Below are 18,407 nucleotides of genomic sequence, written 5' to 3' on the forward strand. Positions count from 1 at the left end.
AGCTGCCAGTTCAATCCTCACTGCAGCCATCATTTTCAAGGCACAGCCTAGGGTTACTACTCGGAATAAATGGCAGACAGCTGTAGTTACACACACCCGTAGAGCTGTCAGAACTTAAAAGGTTAGCCTTTTACGCGGTCCACCTCCTCTATCTATTTGTTTCCTTCCCTTCCACTCCCATTTTTTGGCCACCTTACACAACTTTGTCACAACTTCCATCATCATTTCTAATCATAGCTTCCCCCTTTGTGCCAGAGACTCTAATTAATTCCTTGAGATGAACCAAGAAAGCAGAGAACTGCTTGCAATAGTCTCCATTTGGTTTTGTCTTGAACGGGATTGTCTTTTCAGCGTAGTGAGTAGCCAAGGTAGAATAAAATAACTCATTCTGCACTGGATGCATCCACCAGCCAGCTTCTCCAGAAGCAGGCCAATCCTGCAATGGAATAACATCTTTCCTGTGAGATAGAATGATGTTCAAAAAACAGGCATTCCGAAATAGGATCAGCAACAGCTTCAGGAGCTGGTTGCTGGTTTGCTAGTATGTAATCATCGTGGGTATCTGGTGTTGAAGCTCCCAAGAGCTAGTTTGCGCTTCCTATATAGGACAGAAATACTTCTGCATAAGGTAAGGACTGTGTAAGTAGTAGATGTTCAATGCGGATGTTGCTGCTGGCAGATCCCTATTAGTATGTTTCCAGAAAAAGCGGAAAAATTACCGTAGACTAATAGGAGGTAGTAGAAGTGGTGGTATTTCTAGACTATATATACAATTGAGTTGTTGGAAGCAGGACAGAAGACATAGCCAAGATTCTCCTGCTAGTAAATCAAACAGGGAATACACTCCTGGATGTGAACTAATTTAAGTATTCTCAGCAGTGCTCACATGCAGATAATAGCATCTCCTGAGGTCCCTTGCAGCCTTAATTATCCCATAATCCTGATCTCGTGCAGAAGGGAGACTACAACACTATGCTTCAGAAACACCATTGCTCTCTTTGTAGCCAAAGAGTGTGGTAATGGTCACACTGGGCTATTTTGGAAGCCAGGAGTTGTGATGGAAGTTGATGGAATTATGAAGAGCAAGCAATACTAAACGTGCAGATCAAACAAATAAAAAGCTGATCTAATTCAGCAACAACACCCTAGCTATAAACCTTTTTCTGAGAGACAGTTATGTATTGCTTTCTACTCTTCATTATAGTTTTCCCAATTATCTCACTAAATACTACTTTTCTGAAACGATATGGGTTATAACCAAGAGCTATAACTAAAGATCAAAGCTGAAAGAACTTTCTAAATAGCATACATTATTTTCACCAAAATATAAACAAAATCAAATCATTAGATAATAAATACAACAGAGTTTCTTACATTGATCTCCAGTGAAAGAAGAATCCACAGTCTGAATACAGAATACACAGTCTGAATCAAGGGCCTAATATTCCTTCAGGCACTTATCAACACAATACAGGCAATACCTCCTAATTAATACTGTGCTAATTTATTATATATAAATTGAGTATTACAACTGATACATATGAATAGAGATTAGGGTACAATACCTGTCCAAAGTTAATAATACAGTTTCATTCATTTCAGGTATATCATCAGCTTTAACAGTAATGTTGATTGTAGTATCACTTTGTCCAGATAAGAAAACAACGGAGCCATTAAAAGGACTTATATCATCATGTGTTACTGCCTTTTGGTTGACACCAGAGGGTTTCAAACTCCAAAACACAGATGCTTGACCATCAGTCCCATCTCGATGCAATGCAATGGAAACCTATGAAACACATGAATCTGTTGTGACTTGTAAAAGTAGATGCAAAAACAATTACCCCCTTGCAAATTACTATTTGAATATGAGCCCCAAAATGCTTAGCCTGTTTTTTTCACTCGTACCTATGTATATGATATGAGATCAAAGATCGTGTATCAATGAAAATATATGCTGAATCTTACCCTTTTAACCATTTATCAGTTACATATTTAGACAGTGGAGATGACAGATTATTTATATCACAAATCACTAAGCAACCATAACACAAAAAGCCTTGTGTGACTGATTTAATCAGTGCCCACCTCTTCGAGACACAACCTAGATTTTAAATAAAACTACATAATTTTACTCTGTTTATTACAGTACAGTGCAACCTGTACTCTGCTTAAGGTAATTAGCAGTTTTAATCTGAGAATGAGAAACAAGCTATCTGATTCAGGATTTGTGGGAAGATGTCGGTGAAGACAGCCAAGGAAAAAAAGTGAAAATGTATGAAAAAAACATTTTTAAAAAAGTTCCTCCAGCTGGTACTAAGGCATTCGTATGGATGGCAACGCTTTTGAAAATGCTTCTTTGGGTTCTCAGAAACCTAAAAAGCACAATTGTTGGAAAACATGCCTAGCAAGCCAAAAAATATGTTCACATATAAGTCAGTCACTTGTAAGATACACAGACATTTCCATGAAATCTAGGACTGGTATCAGTCCTACTTTACATTACTACCTTTGCAGTTGGTGAGAGAGATTACAATTGTCTGCAGCATCTTTTGTTCTGTGTGAGCATCAAGACCTAACTGGTTTTGGATGCTCACAGAGAAAGCAGAGATCAACCTCACTTTTCTGATAATGACTAAGACATTATTTCAGACCTTAGTTTTACAAGCACTTTTTTGCCTTTTTTTTTTTTTTTTTTTTTAAAGCAAGGGAATATTTGGGATCAGGCAGAACTTAGAGGAAGGATTTTCCTCACATTAACTTTCATATGTTACACTGAATATAGCAAACTTTGCTTTCTCCAAATAAATTTTCCACAGTAAGGGACAATATCAAAAGGTTTACTTACCACTGCAGCAGCGGAATCTTCTGGCTCAGAAAGAATAATCGGAAGATTGCTAGTAAAGCCTATTTCTCCATTTGCAATATCTGGAGTAATCCTCAGAGAAATATTTCGAATCTCACCCAATCTAGGACTCACAGGTGGAACTAGAGGAATTCTATTCACCAGCTCAACTTTTTCCAGCTATAAGAAAAAGTAAGAAAAAATTTGAGAAATAAGAAGCCTTAGTACTAAGTCAGAACAATTCTGACATTTTAGAACAAGTTTCATATGCAGGTAGCAAAACACCTCCAAAACAAATTTCTCTTACTGGCAACATTGCTGTTTCAAAAATGTATAAGTAGATGTGTCAATGATATGAAGTGCATACCGCTGAGCTTTGTCAGCAGAATGGTATACCTCTCAGACAAATCATGTTCGTGTACATAACTAAATGTACATAGAGGGAGAATGAACCTTCTAGATCAGCGATTCATTACTAGACCTATGAATAACAGTACTGATTTGACAAGTGGCCCAAGCTATTGTCCTAACTTCATTTTTTGTGCCACGCATTGGTAAAAATCTGCTGAAGTCACTGGAACCGTAATAATTTACAGCCTTTGAAGAGGCCAAAGAATGATCCAACCTTCTACTTTAAGGACTTCTCCATTTATAACAACTAATACATTAGAATTGCCTTCAGAACTGAAAATCAGTAGAGTATTTCAAAACCGTAGTCTCCGCTTCTGTTACCGTATTTCTGATGGTTTATGGATGCTAAGAAGAAATAGAAAAATGTTTACCCTTTCTTTGAATGGGACTCACTAAACCCAGCAGCAGTACAGACATAGTAAGGAGAGCAGGACTTGCCTGTTTAAATATTTCTTTCAAATATAATTTATACCATGTGATTCTGTTTACATGCATCATTATAATAAATGTTTCCATAACTGATTGGCATATACTTCTGCAAACATTTCACTGGGGCATGAACCCCCAATAACAACCACCTTTAACTCCCACAAGGATGTTTTTTGCTTGGAGTTTTCCTATGTTATCATATAGTAAGGCTTTACTGGAGGAGGGAAAAGTGGTCTTATTTAAATCCATATAGTGATCATGAATCACCATATCAATTGATGAGTATTAAAGCCCTTCAATTCTTAAAACCAATCTATATAAAATACTTGGGTTATACCATACTTTGCTTTACCATTGCTTGAGTAACACACAAAAATATTCATGCACATTTTATTTGATGACAGATGGAACTGTTTTACAAATACTGTATTCAGTAATTGATTCTCAACCATACCAGCTACTTATTGAGAGTCGGAGGAACAGATGTTTCGCTTGTTTTCTAAGCTTTCTTTTAGAGTAGGTCCTGATCCTGGAATGAACAGTATGCAGGTGGACCACTGTGTGGTTGTTAGCTCAGTAAAGTTTCTGAAATACTACACAGCTGAAACAATTCAGTTTATTAAGTGCTTCTCATCCTGGATAATAACTTTGAGATTAAAGTAATAATTAACAAAGAACCAAGAAATTATTTTTTAGTTCAGTGTTTCCTTTTAAAGCAAATCAGCTCATGAGGAAAAAAGAATGCACTGTGAATTGAATAATAATGACGAGTAGTTTATTAAATTAGTTAATCTTCCTGTCCATACCAAAAATTGCACCTTAGACTACAGTAGGTTATTTAATTGAAGATGTCACTGAAGAATGTTAATCTCACTTTTCCAGTTCCTCTACACATTCTCTAGTTGTGTTTAAGCTTCATTTCCTCCTCCATCCTCCTCCCCTGATTCCTGAGTTGATCCTTTATTGTGCCTAGTACAAACTCTGTAATCTTCGCATTCTAAACATGTTCACTGAGATTATCGTTTATTCACAATGTAGGAGGATTGTCATAGTGATAAATAGGGGTATTTTTCTTCCTTCTCTATGAGTTTCTAAATGAATTTTCTGTGCTGGAAAGCCCCTCTGATTTGTTTATTCAAACAAAAAGATTTTTATGGTTCATGGAGAAAGTACAGAACATTCACACCCCCCGCCCGCCTCCCTGGAATCCGCAGTTTGAAAAGCCGGGCAAAGTGCCTGCATTCTGAAATACTTATCATATGTGTCTCTTGTCCATAGTCTACATTGCAATGTTATTTATAATGTATCACTTAAAAGGGGGAATCAGATATTTCAGTTCTTCTGTAGATCTTTCAGATCTTGTGCAGATGTAAAACATACTAACCTACTCTAGTATTCCAGAACGCAATTCCCTATCTAACTGTGAATGCCAAAAATTGCATACTAGTAAAACAGTAATTCTGGCAACAATTTTTGTTTCCTTTTTTTTTTTTTTTCAAGAAAATGTGGGGAGAAGGAGGTGGAGGGAAGAAATCTTTCCAAGGTCCCAGAAGTAATTAAAACATCTTTAGTAGGCCGACAGTTAAAGACAAAACCTGGCAAATTTTAAATCTATGGATTTAATATCAACATCTTCATTTGAAAACTCTAAAGACATCTGACTTAAAATTAAAAGATTAAAAGGAACTAAGAAATGCCTCTCTGATTTGTGCTTTGGTTGTGCCAAGTCATCCCTTTGTCTGTGTATCAAGATCGCTACCTGGGCTCTTCATCCCAGATGACCAGAGTGGCACAGTTAATCACAGGAAGTAGAGATGACGGGGCAGTCTTAACTGCAGATGAGAAAATAATCATAACGAATACTGATGACAATGCCCAGGATCCTCCACAGCAGTATATCTGAACAATATCTTGCTAAAATGTAAGCAAACTTGGTTTTCTCCAGTGAAAAATGAATGCCCTCATTGGAATGTGGAAATTCTTTCTGTAAATATTTTTGCTCAAAATCCAGTTTGCTGTCAAAAACAGATTTTTAGTGAATTTTTCTAGCCAGTTTTAATTAGCAATGACAGAAGTTCCCTTCTTACAAATTTAGATAGAAAAAAAAAGAGGAAAAAACCCCAAAGGGGCAGCAAGGAACACTAAACAGAGAAAACTGGAAAAAATACTTTTCAAGTTCTCTGGCCAAATTAATACATAAATGAAACATATGTTTGACTATTTTTAATTTATATTTACTTGCTTGTCATTTCTAATATTTGTCATGCTTCTGTAATTCAATTTTAAGAACCTTAAATTGGTTAAACTGAAAGCCAAGGGGTAGACAGAGGAACATACCTCAAAAGGTAACTAACTTCTGCAACATTGATCTTATTTTGTTAAATTCCATGAATAATACCTGAATCCTGTTAAAACAATCTATTTTTAAAAAATGGTGTAATTAATAAATAGTGATTAGGAATAGAGCTCGTTATGGCATATTTATGGAAGCTGTCTCTAAATAAGAAAGTTTTCCTAGCTACAGAGCTAATAACTTTTTTCTTTTTTTTTTTTTTAACAGGTAGAGTCATTTTAATTCAATTAAAAGGGAAGAAGCCACTACAAAATTCTATCCTTTATATTACATGGGCTAAAAAACCACCCCAAAACACAACTGAGATACCTGTATGAGGAAATGAGCACCATTTTGAAGAAATGCATCATTTCTTATTGGTATATTTAAAGTATCTTGTGTTTTTCCTTCTGGAAACATAAGAATGCTTCTTCTAGACATATTTAGAATGCCATCTTTCGCCCTCTCAGGATCCAGAGCTCCAGCTGGAATATACAGTGCAGTATAAACCAACTGCACATCTCCAACTGTTCCTCTCTCCCTTGCAAAACTCAAGGATAAAAAGCGTCCCGTTGGATTACTTTCAATCTTCTGATTCTCCAAAGGACAAAATTTTATTAGGCCATAAACATCATCACTGTCCTGAATGTAAAACAGAAGCTGCAAAACAGAAAACAGCATCACTTACTTTATGCTACAGTTACTATACACCGTAGTTTTCATGCTTTTAAGAAAGCATGTCCCGACTGTCACCATACATTTTTCTCCTTAGTGAATTGGCACTCAGGAAAGTAATCAGATTGACAGCCCCAAAGTATTCTTTGTACACAAGCAGCACAACGCTGACAGTGGCAACTTTCCCACTATGCATCATCCATGTGCACAATGAGCTTTGAATAACTGCTTTTTTGGTTCAGCAAAAAATGTTTCAGATTGTGAAAAATTTCATTTTATTCACCAAGTTCATTCCAACCATTTTTAAGAAAAACAAAGTAGGGACTTGAGTCACAAAACTGTGTCAGCAATGCTAGCCACCCTTTATTTAACAGTTCAGAGGTTACAGTCTTAATCACCAACCCCTCCTCTTGAAGCTGTTACTCTGTGTAAAACATTCCAATGATCATTAAGACAGCAAATGAGCAAGCGAAAATAATTCTCCTGCCTTCTCTTAGCAAGCAGTCACTCAGGACAGCATTTATGCAATGCTATGTATGTTGGGAATAAGCTAAGCTGAATGTTACCGTATTAAAAAGGTCTGGCTTTGTATAATATACTAAGCCAAATACTTTGTGTATAGCTCTATATATTAAGATAATATTAAGAATTAATTTGTTTGATTTATATTCAAGCCCAAACCCTTTAGCCAGTTTAGCCAATCAATCAATGTTATCAAAACTGGTAAACTCTCTAATTATTACCTATTATTACCTTCTCCAAAAGAATTCTAGAAGCAAACTTACCTCAGATGGTTCACTGACTTCTGCACCTCCCTGTATTGTATGAGCTAAGAGTTTCAGAAGATAAGGCTCTGCCTCTTCTGGTATATCATCATTCACAATGTTCAGAGGAAGCGTCACCAGCATCTGTCCTTGATCAAAACATATCTCCCCGGCCTCTGGAATGAGGTCTGCAGTCACAGGTGAGGGATCACTGCTATTTCGGATTATAAGCCAGGCAACAGAAACATTTCCATGTGTTCCACCATTTCTTACAATCGCGATCCCTTCAAACCTATGGTTTTGAATGAAAATAAAACCCCACAATACAAAATTGTAATTAATATTGCCTTGCTTACTTATCGATTTCCTGAAAGATTTACACTGACTTCAGTGGAATAAATGTTAACTGCTACAACTAACATTTGAGTCAGGGCTTAAAGTTTGAGAAATCACAACACACGCATAAGACTTCCTACAGTGCTTATCCATGAGCTCTCTGTAATGTCTCTAAAGATATTTGTTAGAACTTACTTTGTTGACAGTGAGAAAGATACTGAGAAGTGGAGACTTGGCATGTTCTACATTTGCCTCGAAAAACACATGTCAAATTTCAGAAAACTTTTTCTCTATTAATATTCTACACCATTTTATAAACTCTATCAAAGTACAGTTGGCAGGAATGATCATTTAAATAAGGATTCTGAATAAACTATCTGCCTCTCTACTGAAAAGTTAGCGGTATTTGTGATACTGGAAACATCATGTTTGCTGCATCTGACAAGCACATGACTACCACAAGAAGTCTGGGAATCATGACTTACAAAAACTTAGAAAGCAAGATTTATTTCTTTATTGTGTATGAGAAGGAAAGATGAATACTGAAGTGCTGGGCTCTACATACTAGAAAATATTCTTTCAAAATTGTTTATAGTATGATAGCTTGATGAGTTACCTGTTTCTCTGGGGTGAACTACCATCAGTAGCTAGCAGTGGATATTTTTATTGAGACTGTCAATATTGTGTATCAGTCCTGCTTGTAAAATCTGTACAGAGCTTTGAGTTTAATCTCTCTGTAAAATTACAAATATTTAACTTATTTTTAAGCTTAAGGTAAGTATTTCACGGGAGACACTCAACACCTTTTTTTTAACCAGAGACTGATTTTATATACAGTAAATACAAAGATTTACCCGAGAAGGAAGCCAGAAATCTATTTCCCACTTGTATGAACTGGTATGTGGCAGCATCACGACTTCATTGATCCTGCCTTTAGATTAAGGGTTTTTCAGTATTCTGATAATGTGATTAAATATTTACAGTTTTTACATACAGTTCATAAATATTAAAATACTTCCTGTATAATTAGACATTCCCACTTCCTTGAAATCTTTGTAGATATAACTGATAATAATAACAACACACTAAGTGATTTCTAGATTATATTTTCAGTAGTGATTTTATAATTACTTTCAAGTAATTATAAGGATGCTTAACAATGCCAAACAAATCTCTTAAACTGACTAGATACTAGATTTGAAGATCAGTAGTACCTTGAAATTTGGTCTTCATCAATGATAACAGTCTGAGCAAACAAGATACTGTTGATTGATAGTACTCCATAGGGTTTATCATTCGGTTGGATGGTGACATGAACAACAGATGGATTAACCAAAACAGCATCTCCCTGCAAAGTGTCCTTAAGAAGCACAATCTGAAAGGTCTCAGCAATTTCTGGTATGGCATCATCAAGGATCTTAAATTTCATACATGTTTCATGAACTAGAGGTGGGAAAACAATAGTTGTATTTGGCTGTAGATCTAGGAAGTCCACATTAAGCTGTGCATGTGCTGTTGAATTCCCAGTTATGATGGCGTAACTGACAGAGACTTCATGTTCATCAGGTCCAATTAATTTTCCACTGACATCCTTACCACGAACCACTTGAATTGTTACCACATCAACTTCCTCAGGCACCATATAAGCACTCTGAACAAAACGCACAGGACTGTCATTTTTCTTAATATTAATCTGAACAGAATTTTTTGTGTTGTTGATTTCAGCTCCTCCCTCCACGCTCCTCAGATGAACAACAAACAATTCATCATCTTCAGGTATCTGGAAAAATAATATTAGCAACTGAGTGTAAGTCACATTTCAAATACGCTCTTACTGAGAAGTACGTTTTATATATTTTGCAGAAAAGGGAAATAATACAAACTTGACAGCTCATTTCATATTAAAACAAACAAGAGAGAAGTCTAGCTTTTAACTTTGGCTGAAAATCCCTTCCCAAAATTGAATGTTTCCATTTTCTAAAACATACTTCTGTGCTCTGGCAATATGAAAAAGGTGAAAAGTCAAACAAAAGCAAAACAAAAACTAGGCAAGAATCAGAAAAGGCTGGATCTTTCCAACTTGAGACTACGTGGAAATCCAAACTCTACTTTTGGAAGTCACCTCTATTCGGAAACAAATGTTTCTCCCAGTTATTGAGATTTACATCTTGATTTACTGGTGTTGATACTGATTAACCTCTATGCATGCCTGAGATAATACAGCAACAACTTACGCACCCAGCCTACCTTGGCCCACCCATTCCTATACAACTGGAAAAGGAACACTTCCTACGTTCAGACACACCCAAATCCCCAGGGAAAATTTCCGTCATGGATCTGAGAAAGTGTTTTCTGGTGCTTAGCAATTAATTAGGTTTTGGCATTTCTACAAGATGACTGTTTAAAACTACATTTTAGTTTTAGCTATTTTTTCTCCAATATCCGATGCAGCAGACAATAAAGAATGGCTTATAAACCGCAAATCACAGAACTTAAGGATGAGATTTTTGCATTATATTACTACATTTTATTCCCCAGATCTTGATTTGCTAAACCTATTTAACTGAAAAATATTATTATTTTATTAATACATACAGGTAAAAAGTAAACCTTTAAAAATTATTTATGATCTTTGCATCTCATCCTTGCTGTGGACTCCTGGAAACTAGTATTATTTGCTTTTGAGAGGAATTCCAGGACAAAATTACTTACTTTTTGGTAATGGTAATACTCTGTTACAAAGTTGACAAATCTTTTTCATGCACTTTTGTTTACCGAGCTAAAAAAGTTCTGAAAACCCTGCTGTCCAATATTTCTTCTCTTTGACACTCATTTGTTAATTGGCCACCCTCAGATCCTTTTCTAGGGCTAAGAGAGTGGGCAACTGCCTTTATAGCTGATGCCAATTCTGTCCCTTGTTTGGCTTGTGGCAATTAAACTTGTATAATGTTGTTGACTGATGCCGGTTTTTTTGTCAACGTGAGATCTGGAAGCTCTCAGTCACCTCTTTCCTGTACTGAGAAACAGTGTGTGTGTATATATATATACACACAGAAGTTGTTTTACCTTATTAGAATAGACGCTAACTTACATTTCGTTTACTTCACTAATTAATATACCATCTTGCATCATAAAAATATACGTTTAAGAGACAGTCAGAATGTCTTGTTGTAGTTTACATCTTAATATCTCATATAAATGGGACATTCTGGAGTTCTTAATGGCATCATGACTGACCAATAAAAAACCAGTCGAACTTCAAAGACAACAGTATAAAGGATTTCCAGTGCTGCCTCGCCTCTTTCATTTTCTCTTAACAAAGTTTCCAGTATTCCTCACTAAAAAAGGAAATGTATACAATAAAATTACTCTAAATGTAGTGCTGTGGAGATCAGATCTGCAGTCTCCTAATTTCTGTAGGAAAAGTGCTACCCAATTCAGAAAAACATTTGTTTCATTGTTTTTCCTAACTTCAGATCCTAAAAGCTCAAACCAAACTCTGAAAGTAACATTGGATTCTTGTGAATTCCATCATCACCATCATCAATAAAGGTTTTTTACACAAAATTAATCTTTCATATATGGCTGTGGAAGATTTTCACTAAGTGGACCAGCCACACCTGTACTGATCAAACTTTGAGAAACGGAACTTTGAGAGCATTTCTCAAAAGAAAAAGAAATCACATCCTCCCAAAATGCCCAATGATTTCTTTCTGTGCATAAGTCACAGAAATAGTACATGTGATCTGAAAGAGATGTGTTTACACACCAGTCTGGCACAGTCTCTTAACATTAAAAATATCAGTACAGATGTGGAAAACCACTTTTTATAACTAACAGAAATATGCAAAAAATTGCTTTAAAGTTGCTCACTTCTGAAACAGGCACCTTTTTTGCTATTAATTTTTTCTTGTGAATTTCCTCATTAAGTTGTTCTGTACCACATCTACTTATTTTGGTGCCTCTATTTTCCCTCTCATCCTCATTATAAATTAAAAAAAAAAAAAACAGAAAAGAAAAGCATGTGTAAGAAAAATGAAAATCACAATTTGAAAAGTAGAATAATATGTTTTGTATACTCTGAAATAGAAAGGCTTACAACATATAAACTTTTTTTTTTAAAGACCAATCTAAAAATTGAAAATTTTTAATTATCATCAGTCATGCTCTTCACAAGATTGCCTGTTTCTCATCTATTTTTAGAAGTATTTTTTAAAATATGTTTCTACCCTGAAACATATCTATATAAAAACATACAAATTTTTTCAAGTTATCTTTTCTCTGTGAATATTCACTGTGTTATATTCTTTCTTTAGTAGCAAACATAACAGGTCTGCTCTTCACATGAATGAGAGCCAATCAAGTTAACAAAGATTGAACTGGATTCTTATGCATTGTTAACCAAAGGCAGAGGAGCTCCACAGGCATCACTGAGGATGTAATAAAAAAATGCATCATGTAAGCAATGTTATGATTAGGTTCCTTTTGCCTAAACAATTAATAAAGACAAAAAGGAGAACCTGAGTTCATTATGCAAACATAACCTGAATGTGCAAGGCAGACAATTAGGGAAAAGCAGAGCACATTTAAAAAGAAATATAGAAAAGTCAAATATAGAAAGGAGTCTAATAGATAAATCTATATCTAGTTCAAGAATATCATCTTTGGCCATACAACAAGGACCTCAATATTCCATCTGAAAAAAAAAGCATAATGCTTTCCTGATTATTTATACCTTCACTGCAGTAGCACCTAATAGATGGTCTAGTCAGAGCAGCCAGGATATATTCAGAAACTAAAATATTCACTGATGAGAATTACAGAGGTGGCATTAGAAGGAGTGAAAATGAGAGCTCATAGAGCCAAAATTTAACATCACTTTATTAAGTAGAAGCACTTTTAACCTTATTTAAACCAAGCATCTAAGTCTCTCCAGAACAGCAGTTAACCTTCTACATATCCAAACCAAAAATGAAGTCAGCTTGTTCTTACCTGGTCATCAAGCACTGTTAAATTATAAATCAGCATTGATCTCCCAGGGGTAAATGTAATATTTCCCCTAGTTGGACTTAAGTCTTCTTCAGCTGGGTTTGGTCCCTCTTCTATCTGCAAAGAATTGATTTTTACGATAAGAAATATATAAAACAGGAATACAAATCTAGTACAAGTACAATAGTCAATATACAGTGTGTGACATGCATAACAAACTACTATCTGTTCAGTCACCTCTTGCTCACAGGCACATACATTCAGTTGTGAAAATCTGCTCTTCTTTGGCAAATGGAGTAAGTCAGAGTAACCACTCCGAAGAAATTATGTATTGCCAGAAAAAGAGGAAGAAAACTGCTTCCATATAAGCCTATGAGGACTCTTTGGTATCTACTGATGCATAATTGACTCTTTCACATAACAGAAAGGATATCCATACTAATTTACTTTAAATCACTAGTATTTCATAATAAGTTCCAAAACAAAATAATAGCAGTTACTGGGTTTGTGTCCTTTCTATCTTGACTTGTGATATTAAGGATATTACATTTAATACTGAAACCTAAAAGATTAGGAAGCCACTTAGAGGCAATATGGTGATTTTTTTTAGAAAATCTTGTAAATTTATTTCAACATATGTATATAAAACACACTGTGAGATGGACCTGATTAATTGTGCAGATAGTAAAATTTATTGGACCTTAAAACAAACAGATCTGCAACAAATTACACAGAGAATCTCATTCTGTGCTTTAACTAGGCATGTTATATTTAGTATGCAATAAAATCCAGTACGAATCTTTTCAGATTTTGACAGGTCTAGATTAAATGCTTGATGATGTGTAAGACCAGAAAACTGATAAAGAAATATCCATATGAAAGAATTTATATATTTTAAAGTATGTAATAGAATCGGAGCTAGATAAAAAAATAAAAAACAAACCAATAAAGGCAATAACTGTATCACATTCAAACCAAGTACATAAATAATGGCCTAAATATTCAACATGAGTGGTTTAGTTTCTGGGGATTCAAACTGCAGTCTTACAGATACAGAATTTCACTAAATATTGAGCTCTCGTACTTAACATGTTCAAAGTTGGCACAAGCATTAAAGACTCACTCAGATGTTTATTTGTAAAACATAGAAAAAATTTAAAGAAATATTAAATAAGACATTTCTTACACAATTCATACACATTGTTTTCTAGTAATACTAACTAACGCTGCCTCAAATATCTTCCTAAATGACAGAGAATACTCAGTTTTCTCTAATATCTCTTCATTTTTCCTCAAATTAAAGTCAGAAAATTAAAATATTTCCATTTAACAGGCAAAATCCTTCCATTATATGAAACAGGTTTAACAAATGTAGACATATTTTTTTTCCCCTCTTTCACTTTTATAAACACTTTGATAAGTTATTATTATGGCCTCACAGTTTCATCCAACAGACTAAGGTATGAAGCCTTTTTGATAAACTCACCTCAAAAGTTACGATGACCGTCCCATAGGTTCCCCTCTCCCTAATTAGAGTGAGAGGCACAAACTCATTTCTGCCCCTGGGCTCATTCACTGTGATTAAGGCGGACTAATGAGGAAGAAAAGGGACAGGCAATCAGGCACAGATCAAATATCACAGCAGAAGGAAGAAACTGTTACCATAGAAATACCAAACTCCCACAGACAAGTTAATCCAATCTGCAAACCAGTCCACTGATGGCATACATTTCCTAGCAACCAATTAGTTCAGCTAATAAAAAGCTTGAAAGATTTCAGATTAAAAAATTATCATAAATTATGCAAGTAGGGTGGGGGTTGTTTTGTAAATTAACATAGTCAATATACACAAAGCACTGGCATATTAGCCCTGGTATATATAGGAGCTCCTAACCCCATTAAAAATATTTTTTCTCCATTAAAAAGTCATTTATTAGATAACTAGCTATAAACAGACTCTGTCTATCAAACTGTTTTAAGTGAAAGTTTTCAAAGAATTATACTAATTCAGGGAGCAGCATGGCTTAGTACTGCAGTGTACTGTACAATTTCTCATGTTCTTGTGCTTTTTCAGGGAAGTCCTCTACAAAAACTATATTGCCATAATGCTGGCAATAAAGTATAGCATCTCTTTCTACTAACACAAGCTCTGTAATACTGCAAATATCCTCCACACCACTGGAATCACACCAGCATCTTATCGCAGAAGGTGTTATACAATGCATAGATCATGCCAGTGTTCATTCAGCTTGAGAGTTAAGTATAAAATTGCTCACTGAAGATGGGAAAATATATATATTATCAAGATTTCCAAATCACAACTTTACCTTTCCTATATTACTCCCTTCTTCCATACTATAGTAGCATCTTGACTTATAAATGAGGGGCAGTGAGACTGAACAACTTTTTAGAAGTTGTATATTTAAGATGAGCAACATAGATATTCATACAAGTGTGAGGGTCTTAGGCTACATCTCAACACCTAAAAGCTTACAGAAGTATTATAGCTGTATATATGTACGAATTACATACATATGTATGAATTACCTCTAGAGATGTTTTCAAAGATGTAACTCAAGCGGTTTTCTAGAGATTCAGTTGAACAACTAACCAGCATCTTTGAAAATTTCACCTTTATGCTTTCTAAAATTTTCATATATACCATATAAAAAGCCATACCATGTTAAAAGAAATTATTCCAAAGGCATTGTCATTTGATAAGATTGTTACAGTGACAGATTTGGGTGAGCCAAGCTTTATCCTTGCAGATGGTTTCTAAAATTAACAAAACAAAATAAGATATTAGATATGGTGATGGGCAAAAAATACACATTTTGATTTTACTCTTTTAAGAATAAATATTAGCCTATGACAAATTGTATATCTTTTTATTATATATTACAATGGAAATTATTTAAAGCAATAGAATGCACCAAAATAATTCTTAATTACTGAGGAAATACACCCTATACAGTCAACAACAAAGCGCTTGAAACAAATTTTGTAAATGATTAATCATAGTTTGGCAAACTATTAATGACCCCATAGCAAAAGGGAAGTAGTTATGAAGCATGTAGCACTGCCAGGAACTCCAAAGTTGTTCTTTTTTTCCTAACATTAGTATAAAACTGAAACTTTGAAGCTATTATGCTGAGATATCAGCTAAAGGAAACAAATCTTTACAGTGTTGTAAAAATGAGCTACATTTACAACTCAAAGGAAGAAGGAAGGGAAAATATGCACTTTTATATTCACTGCAAACATCCCCTGAGATGTGTAATAATTGGCAATAAAATATAAAATTTATCTTTACTGAATTGATATCAAACTTAGTCATGAACTGTAACCTAAAATAAAAGTGAATGTGAACCCCTCTCTTGTAGCATGACTCCTGTGAGACAGAACAATATGAAGAGATTTATTGGTAAGTATTTAAAAAATTGTTTGCTCGTTTTTAGATAAGTCTTGTTTACCCTCTGCTTCTGGAGGACTGGAAATCCTCCTATTTCTTTTGCTACTTCTACCCTCTCTTCCAGGTATAGTCTATGCAGGAAAACAGGAAAGTCTTCACAATCTAACTCTTTGGGGTACACCTTCAAATGTCCACAGCTGAATGCAGTGCCCACTAAAGTTTCAGACCATGTCTATACTGCACAGCAACATCACATAGGAATGGCAAAACCTTCTAAAGAGCAGTAAGCACCGTGCTGGCTAGTGCCCAGATTTTAGCTCTTACCTATTAGGATTCAGTCTCACAAGCAGTACGACTGCATTGAAATCTATGGAATACCACTCGTTTATGTCAGACTACCCACTGTTTTCTGGGGAACAGATAAATTAAAAATTGAGACTTACTGGTAGTGTCAAGTAAAATGTGAATGTCTCATCAGCCTCTGGAAGATCATCATCACAGACAGATATATACACTGTTCGGTTTGTTTCTGTATCGGGTATAAATGCAGCCGCATATGTGTCAAAAAAGTCTCCTGTGTTTTCTCCATCAATCTGCAATAAATACACAAGCAAATGCTATCTCCTTCTTCCCCCACTATCTTCTATAATATTATTCTGGACTCATTTAACAGACTTCATACATTCTCCTTTGCACATAACTCTTCCTGCAATTTCCCCTGCTGTCATAGAGTTAATTTCTGGTCAGAAGGTATAGATAATAGCCCCTTGTATCCATGCTGAGTAACCACGAAAAAAAACAACCAAAGCAAACATGACACTTTACTCAGAACCACTTACGACTTCCTTCCTTGCAACTGGGTATCTTTTGCATAATCCATCATATGACCAGTTTTTTAATGGAAAAGCTATCCCTAGCACAGATCTGTATACCTCATAACACCTTACCTGAATTAAACCTACCTTAAGATGTAACTGCCCTCTGCCTTCCTGTCTCACTCCAGGGACTAGAAAGAACCTAGGTGTTTAACGTAGATTAACGTTTTGATTGCCAAAGCTGGCAAGATGAAGTCTTCTATAATGAACAGCCCTGCTTTCATTTCAGTGAACAAAAGAAAATCCCACTGATTCTACTAAGTAAGGTGGCTAGAGAAGGGATTACAAGGGCAGTAGCGTCAACACAGCAAAGTGTCTAGGTTAAGTTTACGGTTGGAAGCTGAGACTAAATGGAGATAAGCAATGGAACCAGCATAGCTGCCACACCTGAAAATACCATCCCTATAGGCACTAAAGGTTTGAATGTACCATTGTGAAAAAGGTTATTCTTCATTTGAGAATAGTGAAATTAGAAGTTCAATGAAGAGGAAACAAAGTATGGAAGGTGGTTTTGTGGCTGTCACCTATCATTGGACATATTGGCAACGACGTTTTACATATCTGAGCCAACACTAGACTTACCAAAAAGTTCTTACAAAAACAGGCTATGAACATCTTCCTGAAAAAGTGCTCAAAATATTCATGTTAGAAACAAAACTTGGAATTTCAGGTCCTTAATAAGGAAACTAAGTTACTCTGCTTGTTACACCAGTAAATAGCACTAGTTTCAAATCACAATCACATTTTCTCAAGGTTTTCTTCTCACATGTTAATAAAGTGTGAAATCCCTACGGATCAATTTCTATTCCTTGTAATTTCTAAGAAATGTATTTTTCATATTTAATTACAGGAGAACAAAATATTGTGCAGGAACATAGATAGTTTCTTTTGTCTACAGACTGCAGAAATTCATAAGTAGTACATCTTCTCTGATACACTGCTGTGTTCTCATGTGGTACTCATACCACATAGTATCTTGCTCCATACACATATGGTATAGCACACTCTAAGGGGTTTAAAATTTTAAAGGGAATGCAATCAAGATCACGGATAATAACATCTAAGAAATAAAGGAAACAATGTAAAAGTACTAACTCTGATCTCCCAATGAATTCAACAATATAATTTTTAAAATTCGTATGGAAATCTGACTCAAATAGTGGAGCAGCTATTAAATTGCAGATTCTAAAGTAATCTGGAAAAGGAAAAATTTCTATATATCCACATTTTCAGTATGAACTCACAGCCACAATCAAAATCAAACAAGCATATCCATTTGGACTTCTACCTGAGCAGTAGGAGCTGGCTCCTTGAGGAGATGTTTGTACCATTGATGCAG

General features: G+C 35.1%; 1 protein-coding gene across 1 annotated transcript in view; it reads right to left on the minus strand.

The window, feature by feature from the left end:
- LOC104075207 (G-protein coupled receptor 98-like) overlaps positions 1 to 18,407 on the minus strand; it is a gene marked incomplete at its 3' end in the record, with an annotated part of 41,385 nt that overhangs the window by 10,909 nt on the left and 12,069 nt on the right. The window contains exons 3-11 of the mRNA XM_009575636.1: positions 16,637 to 16,786; positions 15,461 to 15,556; positions 14,264 to 14,372; positions 12,785 to 12,894; positions 9,007 to 9,572; positions 7,478 to 7,748; positions 6,348 to 6,677; positions 2,849 to 3,025; positions 1,566 to 1,789 (exon numbers count right to left, since the gene is read on the minus strand). Coding sequence (XP_009573931.1) covers positions 1,566 to 1,789; positions 2,849 to 3,025; positions 6,348 to 6,677; positions 7,478 to 7,748; positions 9,007 to 9,572; positions 12,785 to 12,894; positions 14,264 to 14,372; positions 15,461 to 15,556; positions 16,637 to 16,786 — 2,033 coding nt within the window. The remainder of the gene's footprint in view (positions 1 to 1,565; positions 1,790 to 2,848; positions 3,026 to 6,347; positions 6,678 to 7,477; positions 7,749 to 9,006; positions 9,573 to 12,784; positions 12,895 to 14,263; positions 14,373 to 15,460; positions 15,557 to 16,636; positions 16,787 to 18,407) is intronic.

Source organism: Fulmarus glacialis, unplaced genomic scaffold (genome assembly GCF_000690835.1).
Source record: "Fulmarus glacialis isolate BGI_N327 unplaced genomic scaffold, ASM69083v1 scaffold11784, whole genome shotgun sequence".
In the NCBI taxonomy this organism is placed as follows: domain Eukaryota; kingdom Metazoa; phylum Chordata; class Aves; order Procellariiformes; family Procellariidae; genus Fulmarus; species Fulmarus glacialis.